This window comes from Podarcis erhardii (assembly GCF_964252035.2).
Source record: "Podarcis erhardii genome assembly, chromosome: 3".
NCBI classification, from domain to species: Eukaryota; Metazoa; Chordata; class Lepidosauria; order Squamata; family Lacertidae; genus Podarcis; species Podarcis erhardii.
In genome coordinates this window covers 77940143-77954094 of record NC_138507.1, presented here as the reverse complement: position 1 = coordinate 77954094, position 13952 = coordinate 77940143, and the positions used below count along the sequence as shown (strand labels likewise).

General features: G+C 42.1%; 1 protein-coding gene across 1 annotated transcript in view; it reads left to right on the top strand.

Annotated features, from left to right (window-relative positions):
- Nucleotides 1–13952, top strand: part of NID1 (nidogen 1) — a 52519-nt gene that overhangs the window by 35018 nt on the left and 3549 nt on the right. The window contains exons 13-19 of the mRNA XM_081856459.1: nucleotides 1576–1791; nucleotides 2999–3171; nucleotides 4314–4440; nucleotides 9782–9953; nucleotides 10321–10478; nucleotides 11187–11310; nucleotides 12871–12983. Of these exons, the coding sequence (XP_081712585.1) occupies nucleotides 1576–1791; nucleotides 2999–3171; nucleotides 4314–4440; nucleotides 9782–9953; nucleotides 10321–10478; nucleotides 11187–11310; nucleotides 12871–12983 (1083 nt within the window). The remainder of the gene's footprint in view (nucleotides 1–1575; nucleotides 1792–2998; nucleotides 3172–4313; nucleotides 4441–9781; nucleotides 9954–10320; nucleotides 10479–11186; nucleotides 11311–12870; nucleotides 12984–13952) is intronic.

Below are 13952 nucleotides of genomic sequence, written 5' to 3'. Positions count from 1 at the left end.
GGCTTGTTAGCAATAGAGTTCCTGGTGTAAGCAGCGGCATTCCAGCAGCTACGAAGAATGTCTGTACTTCATTATTCCCTCACGCTCCATTGTTTCATTACAAAAAGAAACAGATGTCCAAAACTTGTCACCCCTTCATCTCCCGTAGATTGTGTTTACCAAACAGAAACAAACCCAGACTCTCTGGCTAGGGACTATGACCAATAAAAATAATTCACCAAAATTGTTAATGTGGGTAATCTAGTTCACATGGGAAATGCACTGGTGGCAAAAGTCCGTATCCTGTTTGTAGCACTCCATGACCGAAGCAGCATTAAATGGATTGCACTAACAGCCTCCCAATGGTGAGGTGTTAATCTGCCTTTCTTTGAAACCACGTAGGAGCATCACCTAAAACACAAAAGACTTTTTGGGGTAACCTTCAGCTACCTGATCACAGGTGGTGGTGGGGAATAGACTGGATCGGTGCACACATTGTGGACATTGTGTGTAGCATATGGTGGCTGAACTTGGCAGTTGTGCCCGTACCATAGCAAAATATAAACAGTAAAATCCCGTGGTAGCATTAAAGTTGTCCTGTATACATGGCAAGTCACTTCACAGAACCTGCTCACCATGTGATGACAGCTAGAGCATGGAGTGTTTTTTAAATGCCATCTGTGTAATGGTTGTTGCATGTCCCTGTCCCACTGTTTGTTTAAAACATTTGCTACAACCTTAGTAAATGCATTGTGGCTTAGATTTTGGCTTGCCTAAACAATGGGATGAATCCTGCCCCTCCCGCTCCAGCAGCTTCTAAGATCAGTCTTCTGACGTTTTACTTTCTAGCACCATTTCAACTGCTACTGATTATTCAATAACAAAGCTGGAGCTTTTCCAGTTCACAAGGCCTGCAGTAACCCAAGAAACCACATTAATGGATACAGCATATTTTAGGAGCCCTTTCTACAGCTCTGAAGTGCTTCTGGGCTGCCCTTTTGCTTGCTCTAACATTCTACAGAGGGTCACATGTGGCTCTCCTGCCCCACGCCAGCCTCATTTCTGCTAAACCATTGGTGGTACAAAGGACAAGAATTGAAAATGTCATTGGGTGTGCAACTGTCTTACTGACAGATAGGATTAGATGCAAGGGGACAGAGAGGGTATACGCTGTGCTGGTGCAGGTTAGCTGCACATTTGCAACTGTCTGCATAACTGTGGTTGCAGAAAAGCAGCATTTGCAGCTGAGTCTTCATTGCCTGACTTTGTTATCCAGACAGCTGTGTTATGTAAAGTTTCTGTGCACCTACAGTGCTTGCACTGTGTTAAGTGAGAAACCACCTCCCACAACTTATTGGAAATGGATAGGAGTTCATCTCCCTGCACCTGATCACTCCAAAGTGCTGGCCAGCTGTTGGCGAACCATCTTAACTGCCATTTCTAATGCAACCTGTATGAGCTTCACTCCACCTTTCAGAACTCAGGGGCAGCAAATTTGGCTAATATATGTTGGCTAGAATCACTTGTATGTAGAACATCATAGAAATGAGATGTAAAATTCACCTTTTTTCTTTTTGTTTTGTTTCTTATTTACAGAACAAGAAAAGACAAAATGTCAGCGTGAACAAGAACAAAGTGTGGCTTTTGGTCCAAGAGGAGCCAGGCCAGTTGGCTTCTTTGTTCCTCAGTGTGATGTCTATGGGAATTATTTGCCAACTCAATGCCACTCCAGCACTGGATATTGCTGGTGTGTAGACCGAGATGGGAATGAGATTGATGGTACCAGAAGTGGTCCAGGGATTCGACCTCCATGTAAGTTACGTTTCACCTAAGCCATTAAGCTACTGCAACAATTTTCCTCATTCAGATGCTGTTTTATTGGGCTCATAGTTCAGACATATGCCTCTCATACAGTGCTGTTCCATTGTTTCATATGTGCTTATGCTGATATGCTGTTCTTGCTATTAAGCCATGTTCAAAGTGGTGACATAATGAAGCAAGCAATATCTATTATAGCCTTCTAAATAAATCAAAAAATGTTTCTAGCCTGCTTGCCCACAGTATGACTCTGTTAGTCATGTGGGTTCTCCCCTGCCCCCCCCCCCAAAGGGCAGCAAGCCAGAGCTATCGGCAGTGACTTGCAAATTATATGGTGATATTCATAAGTAGAAAGGATGCTTATACAATTAATAGTGTGGCATTCCTGTAATGTGTTCCATATGGAGGCACCTTTTAGAGAGTGCCCAAACTACAACTGATCCACAGTACAGCTACTAGGTGTTGATTGTTGTAGGATGCACAAAGCACATAATGCCAGTTGTACAATATCGTTGCTGGCTTCTAGGCCCAGTAGCCCTAGAATTATGCTGACACTGGGCCTGTCCTTTCTGGTTTTATTAATATGTAAGTTAGAACCATGGACAATAAGGGAAATAATTTCAATATTTAGTGGTGTAACATGAGCAGCAGGAATGAGACGCAGCCCTAAAGGAAAGAAATATAGAAGACTCTGCCTTACAATTGGTTGTTCTTTATACCCATAAAACACGATCCGGGTAAGGCTAAGCACTTTTAAAACCTCATTAGTTTCATTGAAAGAGACATGCAGTATAATTCTGTGCACCTTTATTCATAAGCAAGTGCATAGATGTCAGCGCGTTCCAGGGCTGGCCCAAGACATTTTGGCACCTGAGGCAAACCATAAAATGACACCTCCCCACGAGAGATGCATCCCTAGGAGGCCAGATCTGATGCCCCTTTGGATCCTGCAGCCTGAGGCAGCTGCCTTGCCTTGCCTCATGAGTGGGCTGACCCTGGTGAGTCCTAAGCAATGTTGCATAGGATTGCCATCTCAAGTATGTGCTTAACATCATTTGAAATATGTAGCACTTAAATGTGCTAAGCGTTGGCTGGATTGTATCCAGTTTATATTAGAGTAATCTTGCCTTGCAGATGCAGTTTGACCTTATTGTGTTTGCGCAATCTTGACTGCCTGTGTTTTCTATCATTTGTCAACAAGGTCTGGGCACAGTTGCTCCTCCTGTTACAGTTGGACCCTCTGTAAAACCAGATACCATTCCTCTGCCTCCAGGAACACACTTACTCATTGCTCAGAGTGGAAAGATTGACCATGTCCCCCTGGATGGGAATGACATGAGGAAATCAGATGCAAAAGCTTTGCTGTATGTGCCAGTAAGTATCCCCTGAACTTGATGTAATAATTTGCATTAGTGAAAACTGAGGATTTTAGCTGAAGAGTTATACTACAGAAAAAAATAACACTTCAAATCAATGTCAGGAACAGTCACATGGCTTAATATCCTTTGGGTTTTGCTGCTGATTTTCCTTTCTTACTGATGCTTTGTTGTTATTTTTTACTTTAGATTAGGCTGCAGCTGCTGAGAAAGGGGGGGGGGGAATGAAGATTCTGAAATCTTGAAGCTGGGGTCACAATTCTTTTCGTATTAACAAAGAGAGGTCCCAAAGAAATGTGTGTTCCTGTTGCACAATATTTTTACAGCCTTCCCCGCTTCAGTGATAGTGTCTCAGGACTATTATAAACAAACTTGTACTGTATTTATAGCAAATTTTATTGGCTTTCTAAGCAGGTCAAAACTCCCATTAAACTTTCCAGTGTTTTAAACATTGTTCGACATTCTTAAATTTTAGTTGCTCATCCTGGCTGGCTATAATAGTTTATGTGGGTTTTAAACATTCTCCACTGAGCTCCCCCTTTATCTTCCTGTCCTTGATATTCTCTTCTTCCTTCTGCTGTAGATTTTATAATATGTCCTGATAACTTCCTGTGCTCTGGTCAGGCTTCTATACTCTTCCATGTGTTTCTTTTCCAGCTGTTTCCTTATGCCTGACACCAGTGGGCAAGTAAGTCTGTTTCCCACTTTCCACCTTCTCTTACTGTTGAATGAAGCCTTTTGCTATGCAATGTCCATGAGCAGAAGGCTACACTTACACAGCTCCATTACACAGATTATTATTTGAAGCAATCATTCTCTGCTGCTGCTTCAGATTATTTTCTACCTGCACTGAAGGTGTGCCTGAACCATTAAATGAGATGCCCTCCCCTTTTCCATCTGCTATGATGCTGTTAGCTTTTGCTGCTTTTCTGATACTTTCTTATACTGTACCTTGAGTTTTGCCAGCTTACGTTGGATCCTTTAGGTTTGTTTTATCACTAGGCTTTAACATGCACCCTTTCCCTAAATACAACGTGCTATAATCTAGGTGTTTTGACTGATCTAATGCCTAACCATTTCTTCTAAAGAATTGGAAACATGATATATTTTGAGACTTGTAATAGTTTCACCAACTTGCAGGATAAAGTTGTTATTGGAGTCGCTTACGATTGCTTGGAGAAGATGGTTTATTGGACAGACATAAGCAGCCCATCTATCAGCAGAGCAAGCCTGGGTGGAGGAGAGCCAGTATCCATTATAAAAACAGGTAGGAGAGTTGTGTAGACTTCTTCTTCACAATATTTTTTTTCCAGCGGCAGGGCTCCCACAGAGAATCTTCATGGCCATACTTTCTATTGCTCTCAAGTGTTGAAAGGTATATTGGGGGGGGGGGAGTGTCTGAGAGTGGAGTCCTAACCCTCCCTGTTGATGGCTGAGGCACATTTAGGATGGTTCACAGATTCCTCCCCACCAGTGCAGAGCAGCTTTGCTGGTGAGGTTGTGCCATGGCGGAGGCAGTGAACTCATGCTGGTTGTAGGGCATGGGAATTTCCAAAGTGTCAGGGTGTGGACAGGGCATCAGTTGCTTTAGATCCACAGGATCCCTGATTCCCCCAAGGTGACCAATGCCTGTGCCTCCCTTGTCTATGGCATCACAAAAACTATGAAAAGATTCCTCCATACAGTTTCTGCATTGAGCAGCATAAGGCAGCCCTGCAGCTGTGCATTGACTGTGGTTGTGGATCCGCTGCTCTGCTTAAAAACAAAAACAAAAACCACTGCCACTTCATTTCTCATATAAGCAACCAAACCCGGGAAGTATCTTGTGCCTAGGAGCTTGCCTAGCTCTGAAACCTCAGTTTTCAAGTTGGAATTACAACTCTATTAGCTGGGCTTATGGACTCTTCTTCACCCTTGCAAGTGAATTATTCATTACTTACTCATTCATTTTGCTTACTTAAGCAGAGCATAATAATAGCACAGGCACTGATTATTTTATTAACATTGTCTCAGAAACAAACAATGCCCCTTACACTGCAGTTCTGTACATGTCTCCTTAAATATAAATCCTACTGAATTTAAAGGTACTTACTTTCAGGTATATATAGGGTCTGTAGGATTGCAGTCTCAGTGGTAAAACTGCCCCTAATGTCTGTTGGTAGGTTCGTTAGGTAACTTGTTTGGTAGGTTACTTTAAAAATAATAATCTATAAGTACAAGTATGTTTTATTTAATGATAGGTTATTACAAGCAAGTATATAATATATGTAGCAAAAATGCATGAACCAAATTGTTTTATCGTCACAACAGGCACTGAAACTTTAAGCTACATTTTTCTTCTTTGTTGCTACAATTTGTGGTGTGCTTGTGCTGATGATTTTATTTTTAATGTTAAAGTTCTGATAGTTCATAATTGGATTGTTCTGCAAGACCATGTTTTGTCTTACGGCCCTTCCAGCTCTCATTTGGCTCTCCAGCTGTGTTGCCTGTTGAATTGTAGGACCTTTCCAAGCCCCACAGCTGCACAGACTACTCCACAGGGAGAATGCTCCTCCATCCTGCAACCAAATAAATTGGATCTGTGTATATCTTCATAAGCCTGCCTCTTGCCAGGCTCTGAGCCTCCCAATTCCTCTCAGGCAGGCTTGTGTAATATTAATATTATTAATACTACTACTACTACTACTACTACTACTAATAATAATAATAATAATAATAATAAACTGCAGAAAATAAGTGTTGAGCTGGGAGATGGGATGCTAACAGCCAGTCATGTAAATTTCATATCCACATAATGTAGATTAGGTGTACTTGTGGCTGATTTTCTTCCCAGGCTGGTTGACATTTTACTCCAGGCCACACAACGACTTTAAATCTCTTAGCAGACAGTACCAGTCAAATATGGATCTGTTCTGTTCATGATGCCATTTTTATTGACAACCTTTAGTACACAGTTGGATAGACAGACAGATAGAACAGAGTTTGTGTAGTAGTCACCTCAAATGTAATTATATTCACCATTTTGGCCTCAGTTGTGAACAGTCTGTTATTTAAAAAAGAAAGAGAAAGCTTTGATCTTCTGAATGCATCAGAGCACTTTTCCCCCAAAGCAAAAGAAACCATAACATGCATTTTGAACCTATATGGTTTAATTGTTCATTCATCAATCTGTGTTTGAGCTTAGCAGCCCCTGGGGCCAGGATAGTAGATCATTATCTGCTATTTCCTGTTGCTTTAGACCTGGTCATTGTCCAAGGAAAACTATGCACTTACATTTCTCAGAATTGTTCCAAACTTAAATCTACTCTCCAACATCATTAGGCACTCAAAGTCCAATTTTCTTTTTTCTGTTAGCTAAGATCAACTGTTAGTTTTTAAAGTCTGATTACTTAAAAAAATATGTTTTCTTTTGGCAGATCTACAGTTTAACACATTTTTCCCCCTTAGTAAACTTTTTTTTTCATAAACCTGGGCAGTTTCATTTTATTTTAAACACCCTCATGCCAAGAAGCCCTAAAACTGTGTTATGGTTCTGTGGTTCTACCATGAGAGGCATTAGGAGAGCCAAGGAAGGCTAACGGATAGAGAAGCCTGGTAATAAAAACCCATTTTCTGGTAGCAGCAACTTCATACACAGGGAGAGGAGTACAATAATCTTTTGTGGCTGGATCTCCCAAGGCAGCACAGGACAAACACAGAGCTTTGCATACAACATTTGTAAGCAGTTTTTGTGGCACCTTCTTGCTAAATTTTGACTTAACATAAGAAGAGAGTAGTGCAGAAAAATGAAATGAAATATAGCTGTTTTTATAAAATGGAGATACCTGGAAGGTGGGCTTTTTCCTGAGAAAGGGCACCGAGTGTTACAGTTTCAGCTAAATAATGACAGGTGGAGGACGAAGCATTCCAAAACTGTTTTGTTGGCATTTTTGTTATTTTTATACTTCCATACTACAAGAATGGCTGTTCCCTCATTCTTGGAGCATCTCACTCCTGTCACCTCAAGATTTTCGCAAGATGACACCATGAGAGCTTTAAGCCCCTAGTATTTATCCTGCCACTGTTGCTGAGCTCAAACTTCTTTGCTCCATTTCCACTGTCTGGTCTGCTTTCCTGTCACCATTTTTGCACATTACAAAATGTCAGAATGCCTTGACTCAGGACAGAGCAGCGCTTGGTGTGGTCATCGCATGATGGCATTAATGTAAGCTGCATCTTTTTTGCAAGCAATAATCATACAGAAAATACGAAAGCAGGATCACAGTAGATTTTGGTTTTAGCAAGATTCCTATCCAGCTCACCAAATGTAGAATTTCTCCTATATTTCAAATCTATAAAACATTTAGATTCTTAAAACTATTAGATATCTGTCATATATACACCAATGGATTTGGCATTCATGAGCTATTTTTATGCAATTTTTCCCTGTCCTCCGTGGACAGTTTTCCGCTAGTTACAAAGAACTTTGGAACGGAACACTATTGCTTTTCTGTATTAACAGAGCAATCTGAATTTTTTTTTAAATTATAAAATTATTTATAATTAATAATTTATTATTATTAAAATTATAAAATTATTTTCAGCTTGAAAACTGTGACCCATTGTTTTAGGAAAGCAAGCTTAATCAAAGGAAACCACACAATAAGTGCCTTACTGGCTGGTCTCCATACTCTAAATTAGCATCCATTTGCTTTTACAAATTTAGGATGGCCATGCATGATATATTGTGAGACATTTTTTACTTCCCACTGCTTTGACCTATTGATAGAATCAATATTTTATGGGGTATTTAAGGATGAGGGTGGGGATATAATGTTTCCCATCTGTAATTGCTTTACTTTACTTTATAAGAAAGGTGCTTTGTCTTCATATTATTTATATGACTCTTTCTAAACTTACAGCATAAAAATAATGGTAGTGTACAATAAAATAAAACATCCTAAAATCATAAGATGCAGAATAAGTTACCAACAAATTGCAGAACAGATTACCAAGCACAGAACAAATTACAATCACATTAACTGTCTAAAAATGCTTGATGAAGCAAACTTTTTCAGCAGTTGATGAAATGTAAAAAATTGTAGGTGCCTGTCTGATTTCCGTAGGAAAAGTGAAAACACTGGTCCCACTGAAAGCCATGATCTGCATGGAAACTAAATGTACCGTATTTTCCGCCCCATAGGGCGCACCGCCCCATAGGACGCACCTAGTTTTTTTTGGGGGGGGGGAAATAAAGGGAATTTTTTTTATTTCCCCCCCAGGTGCGGGGCTGGCGCGGGGGAAGCCCGAGCTTCCCCCAACCCCAGCCCCGAGAACAGCCTGCTATCCGCAAGCCTAGGGAGCCGGCGGGAAGTCGCGCCGGTCTCCCCAGGCTTGCGGAGAGCTGCGCGAAGCCCGGGCGCGCTCTTCAGCGCGCCCCAGGCTTCAGAATGCAGGCAGCTCTACGCAGCCATCGGGAACCAGGCGCGACTTCGTGCAGGGCTCCCAAGGGCTGCGCTCCCAAGGGCTGCGCAGAGCTGCGGGCAGCCAGGGACTGCAGGCAGCTCTGCGCAGCCATCGGGAGCCAGGCGCAACTTCGCGCCGGGCTCCCAAGGGCTGCGCAGAGCTGCGCGAAGCCCGGGACGGCAGGCAGCTCTGCGCAACCCTCAGGAGACCGGCGCGACTTCGCGCCGGTCTCCCGAGGGTTGCGCAGAGCTTCCTGAAGCCTGTATTCACCCCATAGGACGCACACACATTTCCCCTTCATTTTTGCAGGGGAAAAGTGCGTCCTATAGGGCGAAAAATACGGTATATGTGAAAGCTGTAAGACAGATAGTCCTTTCCAGATGATAATAGTGATCTGCCTGGTGTGTAAAGGGCAATATGGCCCTTAGGTGACCTAGCCTTGGACTGTTTGGGGCTATATATACTAACAGTACTTCTCTGCACTTATCTCAGAAAGTGTACTGGCATCCAGTTCAGAGCTTTCAGGACCAGTATAAGATTGCAGGGGGTTGGACTAGGTGACCCTTGTTGTTCCTTCCAACCCCACGCTTCTATGCTGATACAAAGCTACTCCAGCCGAAAGCCAGGCTGCAGCATTCTGCAATAGCTGCAGTTTCCAAATCAGTATCAAGGGTAAACCCACATAGAGCGCTTTGCAGTAGTTCACTGTAGACGTTACCAAGGCCTGCACAACTATGGCCAAAGTTATTTCTCTCCAGGAACAGCCATAGCTGCTGCACCTGCCCAAGCTAAGCTTTAATTGGGAATTGGCTGACACTGCATAACATGGGGTGCTGACATGAGGCAGGGCCTTCTGAACAGAGATGTGGTTGTTTTATTCAGGCCTTTGGCGAGAGGAGGGGAGTTTTACAGCCCAACCCCTGGCTGGCTGCTGCATTGCATTTTATTGCCATATTGTTGTTGTTATTATGTACTGTATTGATTTTGACCATTGTTTCAATTATTCTTAGCCACCCTGGGCTCCTGTTGGAGAAAAGGCAAATGGGTGAGGGTGATAATAATAACTTTGATGGTGGATTTGTTTCCACAAATGAGAACAGTGATTGAGATGTTTTAGATGAATGGCAGTATATTTCAGGATTCTCTTTCCCCTTTTCACCCAGATTTGGAAAGCCCTGAAGGAATAGCACTGGATCACCTTGGGCGCACCATCTTCTGGACAGATTCTCAGCTCGATAGGATAGAGGTAGCAAAGTTAGATGGTAGCCAGCGCCGAGTGCTGTTTGACACTGACCTTGTGAACCCCAGAGCCATTGTAGCAGATCCTATGAGAGGGTAGGTAAACTACAGTACTTAGGAACATGCTGGTGTTCTTAGAACATACTTGCTGATAGCTCAGTTAATTTCAGTGTCCGTTGTCCAATTATTTTCACATGCTGCTATTAAAATATTTTAAGGCTAATTTCCGGGAGAGAAATGCCCATTTAAAGTGGTTTACAATCAAAAACAAGAAAAGTTGGAAAAGAAACCTATGAAATTTAGAAGTTAAAACGGCAACTCAGTAACTTTCTTTTTTTTTTTAACAGAGCTGCTTTGCATAATTTACTTATACTCCTCCCCTCCCCCTTGTTAACCAAGGTGCTTTTTTTTCTTGACACCCTACTTGCGTAAGCGGCATGATTCTTTTTATTGGTATATGCAGAAATCTTTATTGGACAGACTGGAACAGAGAGGCTCCGAAAATCGAAGCCTCATACATGGATGGCACAAACAGAAGGATTCTTGTTAAAGAAGATTTGGGGCTACCAAATGGGCTGACATTTGACACTTACTCTTCATTGCTGTGCTGGGTAGATGCAGGTAAAGCCTTATCCATAATTCACTATGAACTATAAATTTATGAATCACTGACTCTCAAATCTTCTTCTAACAGATGCATACAAAAGGAATGCATAATTACTTCAACTTTCTGTTAATCACGTACATCAAAATGGTTGTTGACTGATTACTATTTTTTTGCATATTGTCCTTCTGGAGGCCATAGGCATATTGAGTAGGAAGGATGGCAGTAAGAACTTTGTTGGGTTAAGTAAACGCATTGTAGAGCATGTGCTTTGAAGGCACAAGACTCCAGGTTCAATCTTTGGCATGTCCACCTAAGGCTGGGAAATAATCCTGTCTGAAGCCCTGGAGAGCGACCTTTTCGTAGTGTAGACAAAACTGAGTTACATGACCAACAATCTGATTCTGTATAAGGAAGTCTTTTTTGTACTGAAGAATGTATGAGGCTACTTTTTGCATCAAGCATGAAGAGGCTGCGATTGAGACAAAACCAAGATTTTTATTGTGGACCTTGTGTGACCCATATCAAATACCAGTAAAGGGGAAGAAAGACTATACTTAACCCAAATGATTGCTGGGAAGAGATGTCAACAAATTCTTGGATGGATGAGCTTAGAAGGGTCCATAATTCTGAACATACTGGTTTTCTTGCGTCATTGTGCTTTTTCTCTTACAAAAGAACTATTTTTGTCACAGACAAAGACCAAATTGTTTTGTTGTATGCAGGCACCAAAAGGGTCGAATGTATGGATCCCAATCAACTCGGTCGGCGAAAAATCCTCGAAGGAATCCAGTATCCATTCAGCATTACAAGCTATGGGAAGAATTTGTTTTACACAGACTGGAGAAGGTATGATGGTCTTGTGTGAAAGTTATTCACTTGTATTTTATATTCCACACACGCATACGCCCACTTTGGTCTCACAGAAGCTGTATTTGTCCTTTTGGCAATCTGTGAATTTTTTCTCCAGGCGAACAACTGAAGCAGGTTTTCCTAAGGAGGATGCTTTTGTGTTAAGTGTTTATTCTGAACATGGTGAATGGGATTTGGAAGGTAATGTTCCTGCCTTATGGAAGTACTTTCTCTAATGTGTAAAGCAGAAGCTGGTTATTTGAAGCCTTTTTCCTTCCTGCTCAATATGCAGATGTTGAAACTTAATATAAAGCTTCTAAATATTAGCTATGGTATGCAGAGGGTTGAAGATTTAGATCTTTGAGGGTCAGTCTGTGCAAAAACATGTTTGAAAACAAAAGCTGGGAGCAAACACTTCAAAACTTTAGCAAGAGATTGGCTTCAATGCAGCAGTGTGTGTGTGTGTGTGTGTGTGTGTGTGTGTGTAGCAGTAGCATCTGTGCAAGTGTTCATCCTAAGGCTGAAAATCTCATCCAGGAGCTAGGCTTGTGTGGGAGCAGCCCCAGTCAGAATTGTTGGCAATAGCACCCGTCATCAGTGTGCATGGAGAGAGGGAAGCAGAAGGCTGGACCGAGCCCTACTTTGTACTCTTCAAAACAGATGATTGAACTTTTCACCTTGGGAAAATTTATGCATATAGCACCTATTTGTGTGCAGGTTCTTGCTTGGGATACTTTCATGTGTACACGTCTGTGACTTGATTTAGATAACAGTCCACATGTTTTTCACAGTTTTGAGAATAATCCAGAGGATCCTTTAGTTCAGAGGATCTGGTTTCTGCTGTAAGTCCGGGTTCCCATACTCTTCCATATTGTCAAGGGTGTGCTTCTACATTAGGAGACATTGAATATAGCCATGCAAACATAGATTTGGATCTAAATACTTCTTTCATGAATTGAAACTCCTTCTGTGCACAGAATAGAACCCTTGGATCTCAGCTGCTGTATCCTCAAAACTAACATGGTTTCAGGGTCCCCCCCCCTAAATGGAGAAAGGGCTTTAATATTCTGTATCCGAAGGCTCCTCCCCCCCCTTTTTTGTTGCTGTGGAGCTTTCACTGTAAAAACCCACTCTTTAGCACTCAGTCGGAGCAAACAGCAATTTGGGTTTTCTGCGGATTTGCTTTAAAGATTCAGCTTTAAAGTGTGGGGTTTTTTTCTGGAGAAAGCTTCCAAGCAACAAAAAAGGTCACCCTGAAATGGAGCTTTAAAGCGTAGACCATATCTGGAAGGACGGGAGGAAAGGTAAGTGTGGACAAGCCCTAACCCAGGCACAGGCAAACTCGGCCCTCCAGATGTTTTGGGACTACAACTCCCATCATCCCTAGCTAACAGGACCAGTGGTAAGGGATGATGGGAATTGTAGTCCCAAAACATCTGGAGGGCCGAGTTTGCCTATGCCTGCCCTAACCCTTGATGGTAACAGCAGTTTCTTCCTTGCAGCCTCATCATTTCTTCTCACTATTTAAAAAGAGTTTCACTTTTTTCTGTTCCTTAGAGATGCTGTGGTAACAGTTGACCGTACCACCTCACAGGAGACTGACAACTTCCAGCCTCATAAACGCACTCGTCTTTATGGAATAACTACAGCCTTGGCTCAGTGTCCGCAAGGTAATTGCAGGATATATTTTTTTTCATTTATAAGTTACTAAGGAATCTGGGACGTGGGTGGCGCTGTGGGTTAAACCACAGAGCCTAGGTCTTGCCGATCAGAAGGTCGACGGTTCAAATCTCCATGACGGGGTGAGCTTCCGTTGCTCGGTCCCTGCTCCTGCCCACCTAGCAGTTCGAAAGCACGTCAAAGTTCAATTGGATAAATAGGTACTGCTCCGGCAGGAAGGTAAACAGTATTTTCGTGCGCTGCTCTGGTTCATCAGAAGCGGCTTAGTCATCCTGGCCACATGACCTGGAAGCTGTACGCTGGCTCCCTCGGCCAATAAAGCGAGATGAGCACTGCAACCCCAGTCGGTCACGACTGGACCTAATGGTCAGAGGTCCCTTTACCTTTACCTTTACCTTATGGAATCTGAATATAATACTCCAATAAAATATTAAGCTGATCAAGCATATATTCAACAATGGATCAAGGGATTGCTTTTGCCTTCCCTCCTTTCTTTTAATTGAATAATTTAGAAAAGCTTAATACTAGCAGAGCTCTATTTGTTTCCTTGACACTTGAATTTGCAGCAGAGGAGAGTGAAATATCCCTTGTACTAAGGTGCTTTTCCTGATGTACAAAAACATTTTAAGTGTTGTTGACTGTATTAATTAGGCTTTGTTCTGTAATTGGATCTTAAGAAACACTGCGACTGTCTCCAGTTGCCCATCTTGTCATTTCACTTGTTTAACTAAGATGTTAGAATTTTTTTCAGATCCATGTGCAAAGCTTTCAGTTAAATAAACAAACAGTTGCATGTCCCAAATGTGCTCTGTGGAGCTGGAAAACATTGCAGAGGTGGTATTTTTGTTCAAAGGAAAACTCCTGGCTTTGTTAGGTTCACAAGCATATTGTGTTCAAGAGCGGAGTCCTAGCTGCTTAGTTTATTGTTTCTGGACAAGCAGAATTGGTTAGTGCTTGAA